Consider the following 22,337-nt stretch of genomic DNA (forward strand, 5'->3'; position numbering starts at 1 on the left):
TTTTTCCGTGCCATCGAGGCACACGGACGGACCAATGACAGTAGAAATATACAAGTATACATAGTACACAATAATCAAGGCAAAACACACAGTGTTAAGCAAAAGCAGGAAAGAAATTGGAACATTTCCTTGACAACAAAATATATATACATTACATTACAGTAACTCTGGCAAAGAAGAGTGGACAACGGGGAGGCGGGTGGGTCAGTGAGGAATCCACAGGCAGATATAGTATCTACCAGAAAAAGCGTTACCGAAGGTAAGTAACTTGTTCTTCTGATAGATACATCTGCCGTGTGGATTCCTCACCTTGTGAATAGAGTCCCACAGCAGTCCCCACTCCCGGAGGAGGGTGTCCACTCTTCTAGACCAGGAAATCCTGAAGGACAGAGCGTGCAAAATGACCGTTCCTCCTCACCTCGGAATCCAAGCAGTAATGCTTCGCGAAAGTGTGGAGGGAAGACCAAGTTGCCGCTCTACAAATATCCTCAACAGGCACACCTCTAGCCAATGCTGAGGTCGAAGATTTAGCTCTAGTTGAATGAGCCCTTATACCCTCTGGTGGTTCCTTACCGGCCAAAGAGTAGCAGATCTTTATGCAGAGGACGATCCATCTCGATAAAGTTCTTTTATGGACCGCTCTTCCTTTCTTGCAGCCAGCAAATCCAACGAAGAGCTGGTCTTCCAAACGAAAGTCCTTGGATCTGTCCAAGTAAAAGGACACCGCCCTCTTAGGGTCCAGACGGTGCAGTCTCTCTTCCTCCTTAGAAGGGTGAGGGGGAGGATAGAAGGAAGGCAAAGTAATGGACTGCCCTAGGTGGAAGGGAGTTACCACCTTAGGCAGAAAAGCAGCCCTGGTCCTGAGAACCATTCGATCAGCATGTATGGACAAGAAAGGGGGCTTGTGACAAAGAGCTTGAAGCTCACTTACCCTCCTTGCCGAGGTTATTGCAACGAGGAAGACTGTTTTAAGGGTAAGAAGCCTCAAGGGACATTTGTGGAGAGGCTCAAAAGGAGCACCCATCAAAAAGGTCAAGACCAGATTCAAGTCCCACTGAGGCACAATAAAAGGGACAGGAGGAAACTTATTAATAAGGCCCTTTAAAAACCTTAAAACCACAGGTGACTTAAAAAGAGAAGGCTGGTCAGGCAAACAGAGAAAAGCTGACAGCGCAGAAAGATAACCTTTCACCGTGGCAACAGCAAGACCCTGCTGAGCCAGAGAAAGGGCAAACTGGAGAACGTGAGACAAATGGGCCTTCAAAGGATCAATAGACCTTTCCCCAAACCACGAGACAAATTTCGCCCATCTATAAGAATAGATGGACTTAGTGGAGTCACGCCTGGCTGACAAGATGACATCCACAACGTCAGGCGGGAGGGAAAAGGAAATCAGGTTGCCCCGCTCAATCTCCAGGCATGAAGGTGCAATGTCTGGAGGTGGGGGTGTAGAACCTGCCCCTCCATCTGAGAGAGGAGGTCTGCCCTGTGAGGGAGACGGAGCGGCGGGTGAGAGGAGAGGTGGAGAAGATCTGTATACCACACCCTTCTTGGCCAATCCGGGGCGACCAATATGACTTGGGCCCGGTCTAGGCGAATCTTCCTCAGAACCCGAGGAATCAAGGGTATGGGGGGAAACGCGTAAAGGAGTTGACCTCTCCAACTCAACTGAAACGCGTCCCCCAAGGCTCCTTGCATCGGATACTGGAGACTGCAGAAAGACAGGCAGTGCGCATTCTCGTGAGTGGCGAACAGGTCCACCCGAGGAGTCCTCCACATCCGAAAGATGTCGTGAACCACCTCCGGGTGAAGCCTCCACTCGTGGTCGGCAGAGAACTGCCGACTGAGACTGTCTGCACGAACGTTCAGAACCCCGGCCAGATGATTTGCCATCAGACAAATCTGATGGTCCTGAGCCAAGGACCAGAGACGCAGAGCCTCTCTGCAGAGACACTGCGACCCCACTCCTCCCTGTTTGTTGATGTACCACATCGCGGTCGTGTTGTCCGTTAGGACCTGAACAGACTGACCGCGAAGGGAAGGGAGGAAGGCCTTGAGCGCCAAACGTATCGCCCGCAATTCTAGAAGGTTGATGTGAAGCAACCTTTCCTCTGGAGACCAAAGGCCCTTGACCTCCAGATCCCCCAGATGAGCACCCCACCCGAGAGTGGATGCATCCGTTATCACCATGGCCACCGATGGGGGAAGTTGAAAAGGCTTTCCTTGGGACAGATTGCCTTCCACGCCCCACCAAGACAGATCCGCTGCAGCTTCTCTGGAGATCCACACTGACTCCCTGAGATCTCCGTTGTGCTGATACCACTGCTTGCGGAGGCACCAATGGAGCGCCCTCATGCGCCAGCGTGCATGGTTGACCAACAGAATGCATGAAGCCATCAGACCGAGCAGGCGAAGGACCTTCAGGACTGGAACGACCGCTCCATTGTAAAATAAAGGAATCATCTCCCGTATGTCGCGAATCCTTTGAGGGGGAGGGAATGCACGACATACGGTTGTGTCCAGTACTGCACCTATGAACAGGTTGCGCTGGGAGGGCACCAGGTGAGACTTGGGTACATTTATTGAAAAACCCAACCTGTACAACAACTGGGTTGTCTCCTGCAGATGATGAAGCACAATCTCTGACGACTCCGCTTTGATCAGCCAATCATCTAGATACGGGAATACCGGAATCCCCGATCTTCTGAGATGCGCCGCCACCACTGCCATCACCTTGGTGAAGACCTGAGGTGCAGTAGTAAGTCCAAACGGAAGGACCGCAAACTGGTAGTGTTGTGACCCAACCGTAAAACGGAGATACCTCCTGTGCGACTTCAGGATTGGGATGTGAAAGTACGCATCCTGCAAGTCGAGTGACACCATCCAGTCTTCTTCCAGCAGAGCCTGAAGAACCTGAGCAAGGGTGAGCATCTTGAATTTCTCCTGCTTCAGATAAAAATTCAAGATCCTGAGATCCAGGATCGGACGAAGCCTGCCATCCTTCTTGGGAATCAGGAAATACCGGGAGTAGCATCCCTGACCCCTTTCCTGCTCTGGAACCACCTCTATCGCACCTTTTCTCAAAAGTGTTTGGACTTCCTCCTGTAGGAGTAACAGATGTTCCTCTGAGCAATATCCCTGGCAAGGAGGGTAATTGGGAGGGAATTCCCGAAAGGGAAGGGCATACCCATTTTCTACGAGATTGAGAACCCAAAGATCTGATGTAACCGATTCCCAATCTCGTAGAAAGTAGGTAAGCCGACCCCCCACTGGACCCACATGATCCTGAATGGTGGATCTAGGGCTGCTTTTCTGTGGCTGGGGGGTTGGAGGAGGTGGAGGAGGAAGAGACCTGACGACCTCGAGGACGTGTTCTCTGCTTCCCTCTGTAAGACCTATACAAGGTATTCTGCTGCTGTTGTTGCTGCTGCTGCTGAGCAGGTCTATACGACCGAAAGGAAGAGCGACCAATTCCTCTAAACTTTCTGGTCGTAGAACCCCTGACCTGAAGGCCAAGAGATCTAGCAGTTGCCCTGCTGTCCTTGAATCTCTCCAAGGCCGCGTCTGCCTTCTTCCCAAAAAGCCCCTCGCCATCGAAAGGCAAATCCAATAATGCAGACTGCACATCCGCTGAAAAGTCAGATGACTTCAACCAGGCTGAACGCCTCGTGGCAACCGCCGTGCCCATGATCCTTGCCACCGAATCTGTTGTATCAAGTCCACTTTGGATGACCTGACGAGCCGCTGCCTGAGTGTCAGATAAAGCCTCTTCAAAGTCCTTTCTACTAGCCTCAGGAACCTTAGGGACCAAAGAACTTATAGAGTCCATAAGAGCATGGATGTATCTTCCCATGAGGCAAGTGGCGTTAGAAGACTTCAAAGCCATGCTAGACGAAGAAAAAATCTTCTTCGCGACCTGATCTTGTTTCTTGGCCTCTTTGTCGCCAGGTACCTGCGGAAAAGCTCCAACAGACTTCTTAGAGCAAGCGGCCTGAATTACCAAACTTTCAGGGGAAGGATGCGAAGATAAGAAAGCAGGATCCTCAGGAGCCACTCTATACCTCCTAGCCACACTTTTTGCAACTGCAGGAGCAGAAAAAGGCTTTTTCCAAACTTCCATTATAGGATCCTTTAAGGCATCGTTAAATGGGAGCAAAGGTTCTACTGACGAACTAGGAGAATGGAGGACCTCTGTCAACAAATTCGATTTAAACTCGACAGAGGGTAAAGTCAGACCTAAAAGTCCTGCTGCCTTCTTCATGACAACATGATAAGGTTGAACATCCCTGGAGGGGGCATCAGGTCCAGAAGGCAAAGACCACTCCGGAGAAAACTCAAGACCACTAGCATCCGCCAGGTCTTCGAAACAATCCCCTTCCAGCTCACCTTCCTCCACCTCAGAAGATGAATCATTAACTCTCTGCTCCTCCAGAAGTCGTTGAGCCTCTCTACGAGATCTCATTTTGACTCGAAGTGCAGTCGAATCCAATGCCGAATTCGACGGCGTCGGAGCCGACTTCGGAATCGAATCCGAGGGCTTGGAAGGCTGCCCCATAGAATCCAAGGGAGTCGGTGACGCCGGAACCGGGGTCGTCGACTTCGGCCGAGCCGGCGTCGATATCGGCGTCGACCTTGATGGAACCTGATATTGCCACAGCGGAGTTGGAGCCGGCATATATGGCATGAAGGGTGCTGGAGCATAAGAGTGAGGAACACCCAAATTGAAAGCCATAGGACCCATGGGACCCGAAGGCGCTCCAGAGGGGTACCACGACCTCGAGAAAACACCATACATCGCGTTTAAAAACGCAGAAGGGTCCTGACCTGGAGTCGGGAATGATGGATGCTCAGGCTGACCTCGAGGCACATTAGAATCTGTTTCCTCAACAGGATTCGAAGCCCCTTCCTCAACAGGAACTCCATCGGTGTCTTCCGGAGCCGGAGATGGAGCCGGAGACGGAGCCGGAGACGGAGTCGGAGTCGGATCCGGAACTGGAGTCGGAGAATGGACCATCGACTCCGAAGGCGAAGCCTCACCTTCCGACTCATGAGGAGGAATCACTTTCGACTTCATCCTTTTGGGAGACTTCGATCTGGAATGATGACGGGATCCGTGTCTCCTCTTCTTATGCTTCTTGTGGGAACTGGAAGCATGACCGGATGATGACTTCGAGGCCGACGCCTCTCGAGACCTTGACCTGGATCTCGACCTCGACTTCTTCGGATGCTTCGAGGATCTTTTAACCTTACTTGCTTTAAGTTTGGCAACAAGAAGTTTAGATTCCCTCTCACGAAGAGCCTTTGGATTCATCTTTTGACATGATGAACAACCATCGACGTCATGATCCGAGCTTAAACACCAGATACAGTCTTGGTGAGGGTCCGTAACGGACATCATCTTCCCGCATTCTCTGCAAGGCTTAAAACCGGTCTTCTTTGTCGACATGACAGTTAGAATAGAAATATCTGAGAATGGAGAATCGAAGAAACGAAGTAACAATGTACTAAGGCTACAGAGTATCCCGAAACCGTTAGCGTCGACGACGCGGAAAAAAGGGAACTGATGTCATCACGCCGGCGTGGGCCTATTATAGGCGTCGGTGACGTCAGCGGAGTCGCGAGCGAGGTCATGTCTCTATGACGTCAGGAGTCCACGTCGGCGCGAGGCTACGAAAAAAGAATTTCCGAATGTTGCTGACGCAAGGGGTATTCACAAGGTGAGGAATCCACACGGCAGATGTATCTATCAGAAACCACTGTTGGAGCACCCCACCCCAAGGGCACATGCAATCCCAACACATGTACAGGTGCTGTGCAGCATCCACCTGCTGGCGTCAGGGAGCTACCAGAGCGTGGTAGCTGTGGTGGGAGGGGTGAGCCAGAGCAGCCTCTCAAGGTTTTTTCACAATTTCCTTGACGCCATGTTGCATAGGATAGAGCATTACATTTCTTTTCCATCCACCCATGCTGAACTGGTTCAAACCAAATCTGACTTCTACCAGATGGCAAGATTTCCCCATATCATCGGATGCATTGATGGCACGCACATCCCCATTTGTCCCCCTGCTGCCACAGAATACATTTACCGCAATAGGAAGTCAAGCCACACCATCAACGTGCAGGTGATTTGCAATGCAAAGAACGTCATCACAGACCTTGTTGCAAAATTCCCGGGAAGTACCCACGACTCATATATATTTCAAAACAGTGGCATCTATGCACGCCTGACTGCAGGGGAATTTGGTGAAGGCTACCTCCTAGGTAAGAGACAGTGTGCAACACCTATTACACCTATTGCAATAAGCAGTACATGTATGCATGTGAGTAAATTATTTCCTTTTCATTTTAGGAAACAGTGCATATGCACTCCGCTCATTCATACTCACCCCCTACCTCAACCCCTCAACACCCAGCCAAAGGAGATACAACCAGGCACACAAGAGCACACGCAATGTTGTTGAGAGAACATTTGGTATCTGGGAAAGCAGGTTTAGATGCTTGCACAAGAGCGGAGGTGCAAGGCAGTATACCCCCATCACCTGCTGTAAGATCATTGCTTCCTGTGCTATGTTGCACAATCTGGCTGTTAAGAAGGGGACTGAGGTGGAGTTATCTGACTATGAGGATCATGACGACGACATTGCTGTGCCTGAAAGACAACCTGCTGGAGTGTCAACACCAAGTGATGGCAGATACAGACGTGATGACATAACACGCAATTATTTCTGAGTAAGTGAAGACACTGAGCTATAGTGAAAGCACAAGCTTCTGTTTAATTAGATTTTATAAAGATATGTTAAAGAACAAAAGTGCAACAGTAAGCATTTGACAGCAATGCTCACAGTGAGCAAACACACTCAGACAGGTGTTGAATCCACCCACCGTAGTTGTACACTGTCACAAGGCAGGTTGAAATGGCACAAATGTGCAAATAAAACTTAATTAACTATGAATCAAATGTCCAATGGCAGTAGGCCATAGTTACAACTGTTCATTTTCGGCCACGCTTTGCACAGGCAGGTGTCTGTGGCTCAACCTGTTCACTGGGCGTTTGGCCTGTGCCTCACCCTGTCGCCTGCTGCTCCTCCTTGGCTCTACGCCATGGGGGCTAGCTGTGCTGCTCCTACTGGTGCTAGCTTCAGTGTCCGGCACGTCAATAGCAGAACTTTGTGCACTTTGTGCATTGAGTAGGGCCTCCAGCGCACCGGTCATTCCAGCTATGCCCCTTGTCAACTGGTTGCTCTTATGAGTCAGGACTTCCTGACTATTGATGCTACGCCTGCATAGCAGGGATGTGGCTGTTGCCAGGCGGTGTCTGGATTTCTCTGTTCTCTCTGCGCGCTGCTTGTCCCTGCGCCTTGCAGTAATTTCAGAGTCAAGTTTAGTGCACAGTTGCTGTATGCCTGTTGCCATGCTCTTGTTCACTTCCACCAGCTCTTTTATGCCCTTGCCAATTTCATGCATGTTGATGTTCAGGTTTCGCATTTGTCTTTGACAGGCCATGATGCCCTTGCCCTGCATCCTCTGAATCCTGACCATAGATCCCTCCCGGCCTTGGAAGACACTGGACCCCTCCCCACGTGCACCTACACCCCTTCCTTGTACTGTGGGCCTTCTAGTGGTACTTTGTACAGGCTCTATGCTGGGCTGCAGTGTGGCAGTGATGTCAGCTTGAGACAAGTTCTGTGAGTCTTCACCCACCATTTCATCAGCACCTGTCTCCATTTCCAGCAGTGGGGAAACGACATGCCTCCTGCTAGGGTGTGCAACAGGTGTTACTACTACAAGGGATGCAGGCATTTCTGGTGATGAGACCAATAGTGGTGACTGTGAAGGAATTGGGGAGCCCTGCATTTCTTCACTGATGGCAGTTTCTTGGGAGGGTGGCTGCCCACTCGGAACACCTGTGTCCTGGGATGCACTGGGCCCTGGCTCCTGACTGTCATCCCTCTGGGGTGCCGTGCCTTCTGCCTCCTCGGACTGCCTTCTGGATGTGTGACCTGTGGACATATGAGCACATATCAGCTAGGTGCAAATGTGTCACAGCCACTACAATTAAACATACAACATTGCACTTTGTACATGCCGCCTGCCCTTCATTTTGTCTGCATTCATTTAAATAACTTGTTGGTTACAGTGCTGTGTGACATGGTCTTTCAATAACTGACTACGTGTACCATGATGCATTGCTACAGTTTTGCACAGACACCATGGGACTGGGGTAACTTAGCTGCAAGGGGTGAGGGATGGATGGGGGTGGGAGGGGGATTGCTGTGCATGCATCTTACCTTTTTTTTTTTGCAGATTGCGCCGAGCTGTCCACTTCTCCCAGTCCATGGACACTTTCAGCATCCAGGGTTGTGGCTACCAGCTCCTCCAGGTTGGTGAGGGGGTTGCAGTGTTCTTTCCTCCACCTGTTTTCTGTGACTGTTTGTGGCGGTCAGCCAATTTTTTCTTTGTGAGGCTCCTTAGGTCATAGAACCTCTTCTTTAAATCTTCAGTGACTCTGGTGGTCACTCCCACTGCATTAACTTTATCTAAGATTTCCAGCCATATTTTCCTTTTTGTTGATTCTGGCACAGTGAGGGACTGCTTTCCAAAAAGTCTGTGGTGTACCTTTACCACCTCCTCAACAAGGACCTGTAGCTCCATACTACTGAATTTAAGCTTTCTTTTCCTGTCAGCCTGCTCAGTGTCCCTGCTGCTTTCCATGTTAAAGTTTTCAAAAATTCACAAGCTCTGTCTGCTGCTGCTGCTGCTCCCAGTCTCTCTGCTCCAACTGCCTTTCCAGAACCTTCTAATTAGTTGCAGCTGCCTGTGTACCCACTTCCTGGTAGGAAGGGGGAGGGTGGTTGCACCTGATTGGCTGTTGTGTTAAGTTTCACTTTTGTTTGCTGTCCGATTCGGAAAATACCGATTCGGTATGTACCGATCGGTATTTACCGATCGGTATTTACCAATCGGTATTTCCAATGCATTCCTATGGGTTTTGGCCCATAGGAATGCATTGGACATACCGATCGGTAAATACATATTCGGTAAATACCGAATCGGTATTTTCCGAAACTCAGATACCAATTTTTACCGATTCGGTAAAAAATAACGATTTTTCCTCTACATCTCAATTACCGATTTTTAAATACCGAATCGGTAAAATTCGGTATTTAAGAATCGGTATTATCTGATTACCTACATCTGGCCCTTGGTTCCTTAAGTGATCTTGCTTGGAAATCAGATTAAATGCATGGCACCACTGTTGTCGGATACTTTAGACTGTTTATTTCAGTTTGTCGCTTTCCAGTTCACTATACCGCGCGTCAGCTCACTCGGTTGTATGCATGTATAGTTTCAATTGCCCGATTTTCAGGTACGCACCCTGTTTTTAAGCACATGTTGTTTGGTACTATTTAGGCTATTGCTGACCTTGTTCGATCTTGTGCACTGGGTTTTATGATGGCTTATAGTGACGCACCTTCATACATACAGGCACTATTTGTTGTCACATGTATTGGCTACCACTCCCTGGCTAGTTAGTAACCAGGGATCATTGTTAGGATAGTTTCCTCATGATAGTTTTGTGTTTTTTAGAACTATCCCCTGAAAAAGAGCTGGTTGCTCGAAATGCATCGGGAAGGATTGGAATTTAGGATTCACGATCAACATATTTAATTTAATTTGCTGATGTATCTTTGCTGGCTTTAAACCGCAATACGAAAAGATATCCCATGAGGATGAAGAATAAATAAAGATCATCATATATAAGTTTGGAACAGCTTTTGTGTTATGGTGGAGTTTTGATATTCAAACATCCCGTGAGTGCGTTTTCCCACAGTGCCCAGGGGGACGGACCCTACCCAGGGACCGCTACTTGGACTTGATTCTTACACTCCATGATCAGAGACTAATGCCCCTGGAGCACGCTACAAAATAAAAAAAAAGACTCAATATTTGTATCAACAGGGTTTGCCTGTTCATTTAATTAATGTGCAAAATAACATCCACCACATCCGGTGGGAGAGAGAAAGAACTCAGGTTGCCCTACTCAAGCTCTAGGCATGAAGGTGCAAGCTCTGGAGGTGAGGGTGTAGTACCTGTTCCTGCGACTGCAAGAGGCGGTCTGCCCTGAGAGGGTGGTGGAGCGGAGGGCACAGAGACAGGTGAAGTAGATCTGTGTACCACACCCTTCATGGCCAATCCGGAGAAATCAAAATGACTTGGGCCCGGTCTTGGTGAATCTTTCTTAGAACTCGAGGAATAAAAGGTATGGAAGGAAACATGCAAATGAGTTGTGAGCTCCAATCCAATTGAAATGCGTCCCCCAATGCTCCCTGAATCGGATTCTGAAGACTGCAGAATGACGGGCCGTGTGAATTTTTCTGAGCGGAAAAAAGGTCCACCGAGGAAACCCTCAAATCCAAAAGATGTGATGGACCACCTCCGAATGAAGCCACCACTCGTGATCGGCCGAGTATTGCCGACTGAGACTGTCAGCATGCACATCTAGCACCCCAGCCAGATGATATCCAAACACACAAATCTGATGGCCCTGAGCCTAAGACCAGAGTCACGGAGCCTCTCTACAGAGACGATACGACCCAACCCCTCCCTGTTTATGTAACTCATCGTGGTAGTGCTTACAGTGGAGGCACCCGTGATTACTGTGGCCAGCGGTGGAGGAGGTTCAAAAGGCTTTCCTTGAGACAGGTTGCCCGGCACACTCCACCAAGACAGCTCCACTGCTGTGCCTCTGGAGATTCTGACCTTCTTCCCGAGAATTCCATTGTGCTGATACCACTGCTTGCAAAGGCACCACTGGAGTGCCCTCTTGTGCCAGCGTGCATGGTTGGCTGACTGTAAGCAGACATAGAACCTTCAGAACTGGAACAACCCATCCAACATGAAACAAATAAATCATCTCCTGGATGTCGAGAATCCTGTGCGGAGGCGGGAAAGCTCAACACACAGTAGTGTCCAGTACTACCCCTATGAACAGGCTGCGCTGAGAGGGCACCAGGTGAGATTTGGGTACATTTATTGAAAAACCCAAGTTGAACAACAGTCACTTTGTTGCTTGCAAGAGACGCAGCAACATCTCTGGGGATCTTGCTTTGAGCAGTCAGTCATCCAACTAGGGGAAAACCGGAATCTCCAACCTTCTGAGATGTGCTGCCACAACCGCCATCACCATTGTGAACACCCGTGGTGCAGAAGTGAGACCGAACGGGAGGGCCAGAAACTGGTAGCGTTGGGACCCTACCGTAAACCGGAGATATTTGCGATGCAATTTCAGAATAGGGATGTGGAAATAAGCATCATGCAAGCCGATCAACACCATCTAGTCTTCCTGCTGCAGCACCTGAAGAACCTGAGCTAGGGTCAACATCTTGAACTTTTCCTTCCTGAGGTAAAAATTCAAAACCCTGAGGTCCAGGATCGGTCTCAACCGGCCGTCCTTCTTGGGGATCAGGAAATAACTGGAGTATCATCCCTGACTCTTTTCCTGCTCCAGAACCACCTCTATCATGCCTTTCTGCAGCAAGGCAAGATCCTCCTGTTGCAAGAGCAGGAAATGGTCCTCTGACCACCAGCCCTGGCAAGGAGGGTAAGGAGGTGGAGACTCTTGAAAAGGTAGGGCGTACCCATTTTCTACAAGATACAAAACCCAAAGGTCTGAAGTAACCGATTTCCAATCTTGCAGAAAATGGAACACCCGGCTAACTACAGGACCAGCATCCTACAAGATGGGGGATCTAGAGCTGCTTTCCCGTGGTACCGGTGGTGGGAACAAGGGAGGAGGAGGAGGAGGAGGAAGACTGTTGTCGAGAGGCTCCACACAGACAGCCTCTACCTTTCCCTCTGTACGAGCTGTACAGAGGGTTCTGCTGCTGCTGTGGCTGCTGATGGCCTCAAAAAGAAGCCGCCTTCCAAAAGCCTCGATACCTTTTGTGTCCATAGCCCGTGGGCTGGGACTGAAGGCCAACGATGTTGCCGTAGCCCTAACGTCCTTGAAGCGCTGCAACAAAGAATCTGCCTTTGTTCCAAACAATCTAGATCTATCAAAATAGATCGAGCAAAGTAGCCGGAACATCTGGTGAGAGACCAGCAGACCTAGACGTGGGAGTGCTAGGAAAGAATTTCCGTGGAATGCTGGTGCAGGGGGTATTCAAAAGGTGAGGAATTCAGAGGTATCCATCAGAAATCTCTACAAGTAACATGTCAAAATGTTCTTTGTGACAGTGCACTACCACAAAATGATTCTCAGGGTCCACGTACACCTTGTGCAGTTGAGATGCTAGAACTGCATCAGGCCTACACTAAGACTCAGAGTGCATGTGTAGTAAAGCCCACAGAGTGGCACTCTCCGCTCATACGTCTCTGCGTGAGCAGCCCACTATTGGAGGGCAAGTATGTTTCTGGGAACACAGCCACATCTATCTGGTGATGCTACAAATACAACACCACTTTATGGATTTTCCTATTATCATTCAACCCTCTGACACTTCATGTTAAAAAATTAAATATTGATGGGTGTCCATCAGAAGTAGAAGGGATCACTACCCCGCAAGGCATGTCCACACCATACTGTGAATGTACATAAGTCATGCCACAGCATACGTACATATATCTGCCCACTTCTGTGCCTTACAGTCAGCTGATACGCCTAAAATCCATCCCCAATCCATGCCATGTCCCCAAGCAGAGGCAGATTAGGCCTGCCAAGTACCCCTGCGTCAGGGATAGGCATCATGTCATGCGTGCACTGGGCTAAAAAAATAGATAACTGCAGTTCTCAAATGAACATAGAGATCTTAAAGCACACTAAGTGTCAGCACCTTCTCAGCCGTCTCAACTGACTGACCAACCAGCCCCACAATGGAAACTTACAACAGATCATGGGGGAAGCCCTGGAAGCAGCAACCAGGCATACCAAACGAACAAGTTACTTACCTTCAGTAACGCTTTTTCTGGTAGATACAATATCTGCCTGTGGATTCCTCACCTTGTGAATATCCCCCTACGTCAGCAACATTCGGAAGTTCTTTTCATAGCTTCGCGCCGACGTGGACTTGGACGTCATAGAGGCACGGCATCGCTTGCAACTCCGCTGACGTCACCGACGCCTATAATAGGCCCACGCCGGCGTGATGACATCAGTTCCGCCCTTTTTTCCGTGCCTTCGAGGCACACAGACGGACCAATGACAGTAGACATATACACAGTATACGCAGTAAAAATATCATGGTAACACACACAGTGTGAAGCAAATGCAATAAAACATTTGAAATAAACAACTCCTTGACAATAAAATAATACATTATAGAAACTCTGGCATAGAAGAGTGGACAACGGGGAGGCGGGTGCGTCAGTGAGGAATCCACAGGCAGATATTGTATCTACCAGAAAAAGCGTTACCGAAGGTAAGTAACTTGTTCTTCTGATAGATACATCTGCCGTGTGGATTCCTCACCTTGTGAATAGAGTCCCACAGCAGTCCCCAATCCCGGAGGAGGGTGTCCACTCTTCTAGACCAGGAAATCCTGGAGAACAGAGCGAGCAAAGTGACCGTCCCTCCTCACTTCGGAATCCAAGCAGTAATGCTTTGCGAAAGTGTGGAGGGAAGACCAAGTTGCCGCCCTACAAATATCCTCTACAGGAACACCTCTGGCCAATGCTGAGGTTGAAGACTTAGCTCTTGTAGAATGAGCCCTTATACCCTCTGGAGGTTCCTTACCGGCCAAAGAGTAGCAGATCTTTATAAAGAGGACGATCCATCTTGATAAAGTTCTTTTATGGACCGCTCTCCCTCTCTTGCAGGCAGCATAGCCAATGAAGAGCTGGTCATCCAACGACAGTGTTTAGATCTGTCCAGATAAAAAGACACCGCCCTCTTGGGGTCCAGACGGTGTAATCTCTCCTCCTCCTTGGAAGGGTGTGGGGAGGATAAAAGGTAGGGAGGGTAACAGATTGACCAAGGTGGAAAGGAGTCACCACCTTAGGCAGAAAAGCAGCCCTGGTCCTAAGAACCATTCGATCAGCATGAATGGTCAAGAAAGGGGGCTTGGAAGCTCACTTACCCTCCTTGCCGAGGTTATCGCAACGAGGAAGACTGTCTTAAGAGTCGAAAACCTCATAGGACATTTGTGAAGAGGCTCAAAGGGAGCACCCATTAAAAAGGTCAATACGAGATTTAAGTCCCACTGAGGCACAATAAAAGTAGTAGGAGGGAACTTATTCGTAAGGCCCTTCAAAAACCTTAAAAACTACAGGAGATTTAAAAAGAGATGGCTGGTCAGGCAAGCAGAGAAATGCCGACAGCGCTGAAAGATAGCCCTTCACTGTGGCAACAGCAAGCCCCTGTTGCGCCAGAGAAAGGGCAAACTGGAGAACATCAGACAAATGGGCTCTCAAAGGGTCCATAGATTTCTCTCCGCACCAAGTGACAAATTTTGACCACCTATAAGAATAGATTGACTTAGTGGAGTCACTCCTGGCTGAAAAGATGACGTCGACCACGTCAGACGGGAGAGAAAAAGAACTCAGGTTGCCCCGTTCAATCTCCAGGCATGAAGGTGTAAGGTCTGGAGGTGGGGGTGTAGAACCTGCCCCTCCATGAATGAATGAATGAATGAATAAGGTATTTATTGAGCGCACGGTGGCCAAGCGGCTTCCTGGTGCTGAGAGCTCTACTGATCAGAACAGAACAGGGCCAAGGAGGGGAAACAACCCTTACAACGCAACTATTACAACGCACACCGTTACAACGCACACCATTACAACGCAGGATCCATTACAACGCATGCCTTTACAACGCATGACATTACATAGCAGATGCTATTACAACGCATGCCATTACAACGTAAGTATTGGTAAGTATGTTATTTTTTTAAATCATTTTTTTAAAATGTAAATTAAATAAATTAATTTAAGTAATAGTATATATTTAGTTTTGGGTTATGGGGTACAGGGGTATTTTTAGGTTTCAGGGCTAGGTTTGGGTTTTGGGATACAGGGGTATTTTTAGGTTTCAGGGCTAGGTATGGGTTTTGGGGTACAGGGGTATTTTTAGGTTTCAGGGCTAGGTATGGGTTTTGGGGTACAGGGGTATTTTTAGGTTTCAGGGTTAGGTTTGGGTTTTGGGGTACAGGGGTATTTTTTAGGTTTCAGGGCTAGGTTTGGGTTTTGGGGTACAGGGGTAATTTTAGGTTTCAGGGCTAGGTATGGGTTTTGGGGTACAGGGGTATATTTAGGTTTCAGGGCTAGGTATGGGTTTTGGGGTACAGGGGTATTTTTAGGTTTCAGGGTTAGGTTTGGGTTTTGGGGTACAGGGGTATTTTTAGGTTTCAGGGCTAGGTTTGGGTTTTGGGGTACAGGGGTATTTTTAGGTTTCAGGGCTAGGTTTGGGTTTTGGGGTACAGGGGTATTTTTAGGTTTCAGGGCTAGGTTTGGGTTTTGGGGTACATGGGTATTTTTAGGTTTCAGGGCTAGGTTTGGGTTTTGGGGTACAGGGGTATTTTTAGGTTTCAGGGCTAGGTTTGGATTTTGGGGTACAGGGGTATTTTTAGGTTTCAGGGCTAGGTATGGGTTTTGGGGTACAGGGGTATTTTTAGGTTTCAGGGCTAGGTATGGGTTTGGGGGTACAGGGGTATTTTTAGGTTTCATGGTTAGGTTTGGGTTTTGGGGTACAAGGGTATTTTTAGGTTTCAGGGCTAGGTTTCAATTTTGGGGTACAGGGGTATTTTTAGGTTTCAGGGCTAGGTTTGGGTTTTGGGGTACAGGGGTATTTTTAGGTTTCAGGGCTAGGTTTGGGTTTTGGGGTACATGGGTATTTTTAGGTTTCAGGGCTAGGTTTGGGTTTTTGGGTACAGGGGTATTTTTAGGTTTCAGGGCAAGGTTTGGGTTTTAGGGTACATGGGTATTTTAAGGGTTCAGGGTAACGGGTATTTTTAGGGTTCAGTTTTTAAATAAATAATTTTAAATAATTTAAATAATAAATTTTAATAATTTTATTATTTTTTAATATTAGTTCTTTAATAATAATTGTTCTTTTTAAAATAAACTATTTTTTAAAGTATATATATTTACAAAATAATTATTAAAAAATAATTTAATTTATTAAATTAATTACATTTAAATAAATTACATTAAAAAAAATAATAATATACTTACCTATACTTACGTTGTAATGGCATGCGTTGTAATAGCATCTGCTATGTAATGTCATGCGTTGTAAAAGCATTCGTTTTAAATGTATCTGCGTTGTAAAAATTGCGTTGTAACGGTGTGCGTTGTAAAAGTTCGCGATGTAACGTCATACATCCCCAAGGAGGTTAGCCGGAGTATGCCTGGGCAAACAAGAAAGTCTTGAGCGCTTTACGGAAGTGTGAAAAAATGGGAATTGAGCACAGAGATAGGGGGAGGGAGTTCCAGAACCGGGGGGCAAGAACAGAGAATCTGGTACCACCAGTGCGGGATTTGCGGAAGCGGGGAACAGTGAGGAGGGCAGAACTAGAGGAACGGAGGGTACGGGCAGGGGTGTGAGTGGAGATCAGGGTGTTGATGAACGCCGGAGCAGAGCGATCAACAGCCCGGAAGACTAGGCACCCTAATTTAAATAGGGATCTCTGCAAAACAGGTAGCCAGTGAAGTGATTTAAGGACAGGAGTAATATGGTGAGTTTTGGGAAAATGAAAAATAAGACGAGCAGCCTGATTTTGGATTGCTTGGAGACGGCGAGTTTCGTAGGCAGGAATGCCCACGAACAAGCTTTTTCCATAATCAAGGTGGGAAATAATAAGGGCCGAAATGATAATTTTAAGGGAATCCAGGGAAAAAAAACGAGAAATTTTTCGGATCAAACGAAGGGAAAGAAAGCAAGAAGACACAACAGAGCTGACATGGCCGTGCATTGACAGGTCCTGACTGACCTTAATGCCCAGCGTTTTAACAGAGGAAACCGGGGTAGGGGGGGGACCAAAGATCGGGGGCCAGAAGGCAGAGGACCAAGGACTGGATGAGCCACCAGTCAAGACAAGCTCGGTCTTGTCTGGGTTGAGCTTGAGATGATTGGCGCTCATCGATCCGGAGATGAAAACCAGAGTGGAGCGAAAGAATGATAAAGAGTGAGAAGAAGAGGAAAGATCAAAGACGAGCTGGAGGTCGTCTGGGTAATTATACACAGAGACGCCCAGATCAAGAAGAGAAACAATGAGGGGACGAATATAAAGGTTAAAAAGAAGAGGAGAAAGGGAGGAACCTTGGGGAACCCCACAAGACACCGGGAGGGGAGAAGCAGAGAAGCCAGAGAGGTGAACAGCTTGTGAGCGACCTGTAAGAAAGGACGCAATCCAGGAGAGAGCAGAGCCCCGAATGCCCGCTGCGCCGACACGGTCAAGTCCGTCTGGGAGAAAGATCTGCCCTGTGAGGGAGACGGAGCGGCGGGTGAGAGGAGAGGTGGAGAAGGTCTGGGTACCACACCCTTCTTGGCCAATCCGGGGCGATCAATATAACTTGGGCCCGGTCTTGGTGTATTTTTCTCAGAACCCGAGGAATCAAAGGTATGGGAGGAAACGCGTAAAGGAGTTGCGAGTTCCAACTCAACTGAAACACGTCCCCCAAGGCTCCTTGCATCGGATACTGGAGACTGCAGAATAACGGACAGTGAGCATTCTCTTGAGTGGCAAAAAGGTCCACCTGAGGAGTCCCCCACGTCCGAAAGACGTGACGAACGACCTCCGGATGAAGCCTCCACTCGTGGTCGGCAGAGAACTGCCGACTGAGACTGTCTGCACGAACGTTCTGAACTCCGGCCAGATGATTTGCCATCAGACAAATCTGATGGTCCTGAACCCAGGACCAGAGACACAGAGCCTCTCTGCAGACCCCACTCCTCCCTGCTTGTTGATGTACCACATCGCAGTCGTGTTGTCCGTCAGGACCTGAACCGACTGACCGCGAAGGGAAGGGAGGAAGGCCTTGAGCACCAGACGTATCGCCCGCAATTCCAGAAGGTTGATGTGAAGCAACCTTTCCTCTGGAGACCAAAGACCCTTGACCTCCAGGTCCCCCAGATGAGCATCCCATCCGAGAGTGGATGCATCCGTTATTACCGTGGCCACCGATGGAAGAAGTTGAAAAGGCTTTCCTTGCGACAGATTGCCTTCTACGCTCCACCAAGACAGACCCGCTTCAGCTTCTCTGGAGATCCTCACTGACTCCCTGAGATCTCCGTTGTGCTGATACCACTGCCTGCGGAGGCACCACTGGAGTGCCCTCATGTACCAGCGTGCAAGGTTGACCAACAGAATGCAAGAAGCCATCAGACCGAGCAGGCGAAGAACCTTCAGGACTGGAACGACCGCTCCATTGTAGAACAAAGGAATCATTTCCTGAATGTCGCGAATCCTTTGAGGTGGAGGGAATGCATGACAAACAGTAGTGTCCAGTACCGCACCTATGAACAGGTTGTGCTGGGAGGGCACCAGCTGAGACTTGGGCACATTTATCGAAAAACCCAACTTGTGCAACAACTGAGTTGTCTCTTGCAGATGATGGAGCACCTTCTCCGGCGACTCCGCTTTGATCAACCAGTCATCCAGATATGGGAATACAGGTATCCCCGACCTCCTGAGATGTGCTGCCACCACTGCCATCACCTTGGTGAAGACTCGAGGTGCAGTAGTAAGACCAAGCGGAAGGACCACAAACTGGTAGTGTTGCGACCCAACCGTAAAACGGAGATACTTTCTGTGCGACTTCAAGATGGGAATATGAAAATACGCATCCTGCAAGTCGATCGACACCATCCAGTCTTCTTCCAGCAGCGCTTGAAGAACCTGTGCAAGAGTGAGCATCTTGAACTTTTCCTGTTTCAGGTAAAGGTTCAAGATCCTGAGATCCAGAATTGGACGAAGCCTGCCATCCTTTTTGGGGATCAGGAAACACCGGGAGTAGCATCCCTGACCCCTTTCCTGCTCTGGAACCACCTCTATCGCACCTTTTCGAAAAAGTGCCAGGACTTCTTCCTGCAGGAGAAGCAGGTGGTCCTCCGAACAATAACCCTGGCAAGGAGGGTAATTTAGGGGAAACTCTCGAAAGGGAAGAGCATACCCATTCTCTACAAGATTGAGAACCCAAAGATCCGATGTTATCAATTCCCAATCTTGTAGGAAATGGGTAAGCCGGCCCCCCACTGGGCTCACATGACCCGTAATGGCGGATCTATGGCTGCTTTGCTGCGTTGGCAGGGGATTGGGAAGGGAAAGAGGAGGAAGAGGAGGAGATTTGACGGCCTCGAGAACGGCCTCTCTACTTGCCCCTATAAGATCTGTACAGCGTGTTCTGCTGCTGCCGTGGTTGTTGTTGTATAGATTTGTAAGATCGAAATGAAGATCTACTAAATCCTCTAGTACGCCTTCCAAAAGTACCCCTGGTCTGAAGGCCCAACGACTTAGCAGTCGCCCTGCAGTCTTTAAAATGTTCTAAAGCAGCATCTGCCTTCTTCCCAAACAAACCAGATCCGTCGAATGGTAAACCCAACAATGCAGACTGGACATCAGTTGAAAATTCAGAAGATTTCAGCCATGCAGCTCTCCTCGTAGCAACTGAAGAGCCCATAATCCTCGCCACAGAATCTGCAGTGTCTAAACCACTTTGTATCACCTGCCTTGCTGCAGCCTGAGTGTCCGAGATAACCTCCTGTAAGTCTTTTCTATCATCTTCCGGTATCTTTGGCACTAACTGCTTAACAGTGTCCATTAGTGCGTGAATGTAACGACCCATCAAACAGGTCGCGTTTGTGGACTTTAATGCCATGCTGGCAGAAGAGAAAATCTTTTTTGCAGCCTTATCCTGCTTTCTCAATTCCTTTTCAGCTCGAACTTGAGGAAAAGCTCCAGTTGATCGTTTGGAACATGCAGCTTGTACCACCAAACTCTCAGGAAGAGGGTGAGTGGATAAAAATTCAGGATCATCTGGAGCAGTCCTGTACCTTCTGGCAACAGCTCTAGACACAGCTGGAGTTGACAACGGTTTCTTCCAGACCTCTAAAATAGGATCTCTAAGAGCATCATTAAAGGGCAGCAATGGTTCAGTCACCGAAGAGGGAGAGTGAAGAACCTCTGTGAGTAGATTTGATTTGAACTCAGCAGTAGGTAAAGCGATGTTCAACAAATTTGCTGCTTTTTTAATTACAACGTGGTAAGGAGCCACATCTTTTGAGGGTTCGTCTGTCACCGAAACCAAATCCCACTCAGGGGACAGTTCAAGACCACTGGCCACCGAAAGATCCTCATAAAGGTCCTCAGGATCCTGTAGTTCACCTTCCTCCAAATACTCCTCACGATAGCTCTCTTCCTCCATCAGTCTCTGGGCTTCACGCCTCGACCTGTGCTTCACTTTCAAAGCCGTCGGATCCACTGTCGACTCTGTCGAAGCCGGAGCCGGCGCCAAGCCCGACGCCGTATGAGGAAGACTTCCACGACATCGTTCGGGATTTGGCATCAGAGATGATGGAACCGGCGTCGAAGGATTCGGTGTCGTCGACTTCGGCGTCGATGGCTTCGGAGTTGAAGGCTTCGCCGGTGTCGGAAGATGCCAATGCGGTGCCGGAGCCAGCATAAAGGGCATAAAGGGCGCAGGGGCATAGGATTGGGGGATACCCAGACCAAATGCCATCGGACCCGTGGGACCAACAGGCATCCCAGAGGGGTACATAGCCCTGGAGTAGATACCATACATCGCATTTAGAAAATGCGTTGGATCCTGACCTGGAGCCGGGAAGGCTGGGTATGAACCCCCAGGTGGTTCTTGAGGGTGCGGAGTCGATACGATGTCGACCTCCACTTCAGGCTGGTGCACCGGAGTCGACAGACCTTCGGGCAACAGAGCCTCTCCCTCTCCAACTATCTCCTCCTCACCTGCATCCTCCCGATCCGGAGAATGGGATGGATTCGGAGATGGGTTCGCTGTCTGCTTCGGCGAACCAGGCAAATCAGCATACGAAGCCGCACCTCCGGCGTCATGTTCTTCCGAAGCTGAAGACACTACTTTTTTTTCTACCAGCTTCACCTGCGACTTTGGTTTAGAACCCGAGTCCTTCTTTGAACGATGTCGGGATTCATGAGATCTTTTTCTATGCTTCTTTCTGAGGACGAATCCGAACGCGACTTCGAGCGAGATCTTGACCTCGAGCTTCGAGTCCGCGATCTCGATTTCTTTTTGTCTTTACTCCCTTTAAGCTTTGCAACAATAAGCTTAGCTTCTCTTTCCCGGAGGGCCTTAGGAGTCATCTTCTTGCAGGAACGGCAGTCTTCGACGTCGTGGTCGGAGCTAAGACACCACAAACAGCATTCATGTGGATCCGTAATGGACATAGTCTTGCCGCATTCTCCACAGGCTTTGAAACCTGTCTTCTTCGAAGACATCTTGAAAGAGGAGATAAAGGAACACTAACAATGCAAAGTAACAAAGTTACAGTCACAGCTATGGACGATCCCTAGAAAACCGTTAGCGTCAACGACGTGGAAAAAAGGGAACTGATGTCATCACGCCGGCGTGGGCCTATTATAGGCGTCGGTGATGTCAGCGGAGTCGCGAGCGATGCCGTGCCTCTATGACGTCCAAGTCCACGTCGGCGCGAAGCTATGAAAAGAATTTCCGAATGTTGCTGACGCAGGGGGATATTCACAAGGTGAGGAATCCACACGGCAGATGTATCTATCAGAAAAAGCTCACACTCTCCAAAGCGCACATACCACCCTGCTCTCACAAGCATAGTAGCAACAGAAAGACTGACAACAATCATAGGTAGAGCATGCCAAGAAATAACACTTAGCAATTTAACAATACTATTGAATTGAGAGTCAAGAGAGCACCAATCAAGTCCTTCCAATTCTTGGTAGATTGCATGATTGTCACCGCCGGATCTCGGTGACCTCCGCTAGCCACTTGCTGACTCGTGCTGTTTAAGGAATGGCTGTAGGTTTTTAGGGTTATTAAAGATCTTAGTTTTTCTGTTAAAAAGTACTCTCAATCGAGCAGGGTAGAGAATGGGGTAGTGATGTTGCAGCTCCTGCAACTTTTGTTTAGCAGTGAGGAACTGTCTGCACCTTCTGCATATGTGAAGTTAAGACCGGAAACATTGAAAGTTCTGCAGTTTCATAGCAGAGTGTCTGTAGCTCACGGGAGTGGCAGAGAGCAGCATTGCAATTGCGGTAATTTAGCAGCTGTGCTACAACCGGACGGGGACTGGCCCCCGAATGCAGGGTTAGAGAACGGTGAACACGTTCCGCTACAAATAGATCTGAAAATGTTTCTTGCCCAAGTGGTCAATGAAGAGC

General features: G+C 48.7%; 1 protein-coding gene across 46 annotated transcripts in view; it reads right to left on the reverse strand.

Moving 5' to 3' along the window:
• The window catches only part of LOC144799531 (uncharacterized), a 5,513,712-nt gene that overhangs the window by 2,339,814 nt on the left and 3,151,561 nt on the right, over nt 1–22,337 (reverse strand). The window contains exon 25 of one of the 46 annotated variants that reach the window (XM_078671247.1): nt 7,767–8,000. The exons of the other annotated variants lie outside the window; for them this stretch is intronic. Within the exon in view, the coding sequence (XP_078527373.1) occupies nt 7,782–8,000 (219 nt within the window). The 3' untranslated portion in view covers nt 7,767–7,781. Of the gene's footprint in view, nt 1–7,766; nt 8,001–22,337 lie in introns of those variants that run through there. 46 annotated transcript variants of the gene reach the window in all.

Source organism: Lissotriton helveticus, chromosome 1_2 (assembly GCF_964261635.1).
Source record: "Lissotriton helveticus chromosome 1_2, aLisHel1.1, whole genome shotgun sequence".
NCBI lineage: Eukaryota > Metazoa > Chordata > Amphibia > Caudata > Salamandridae > Lissotriton > Lissotriton helveticus.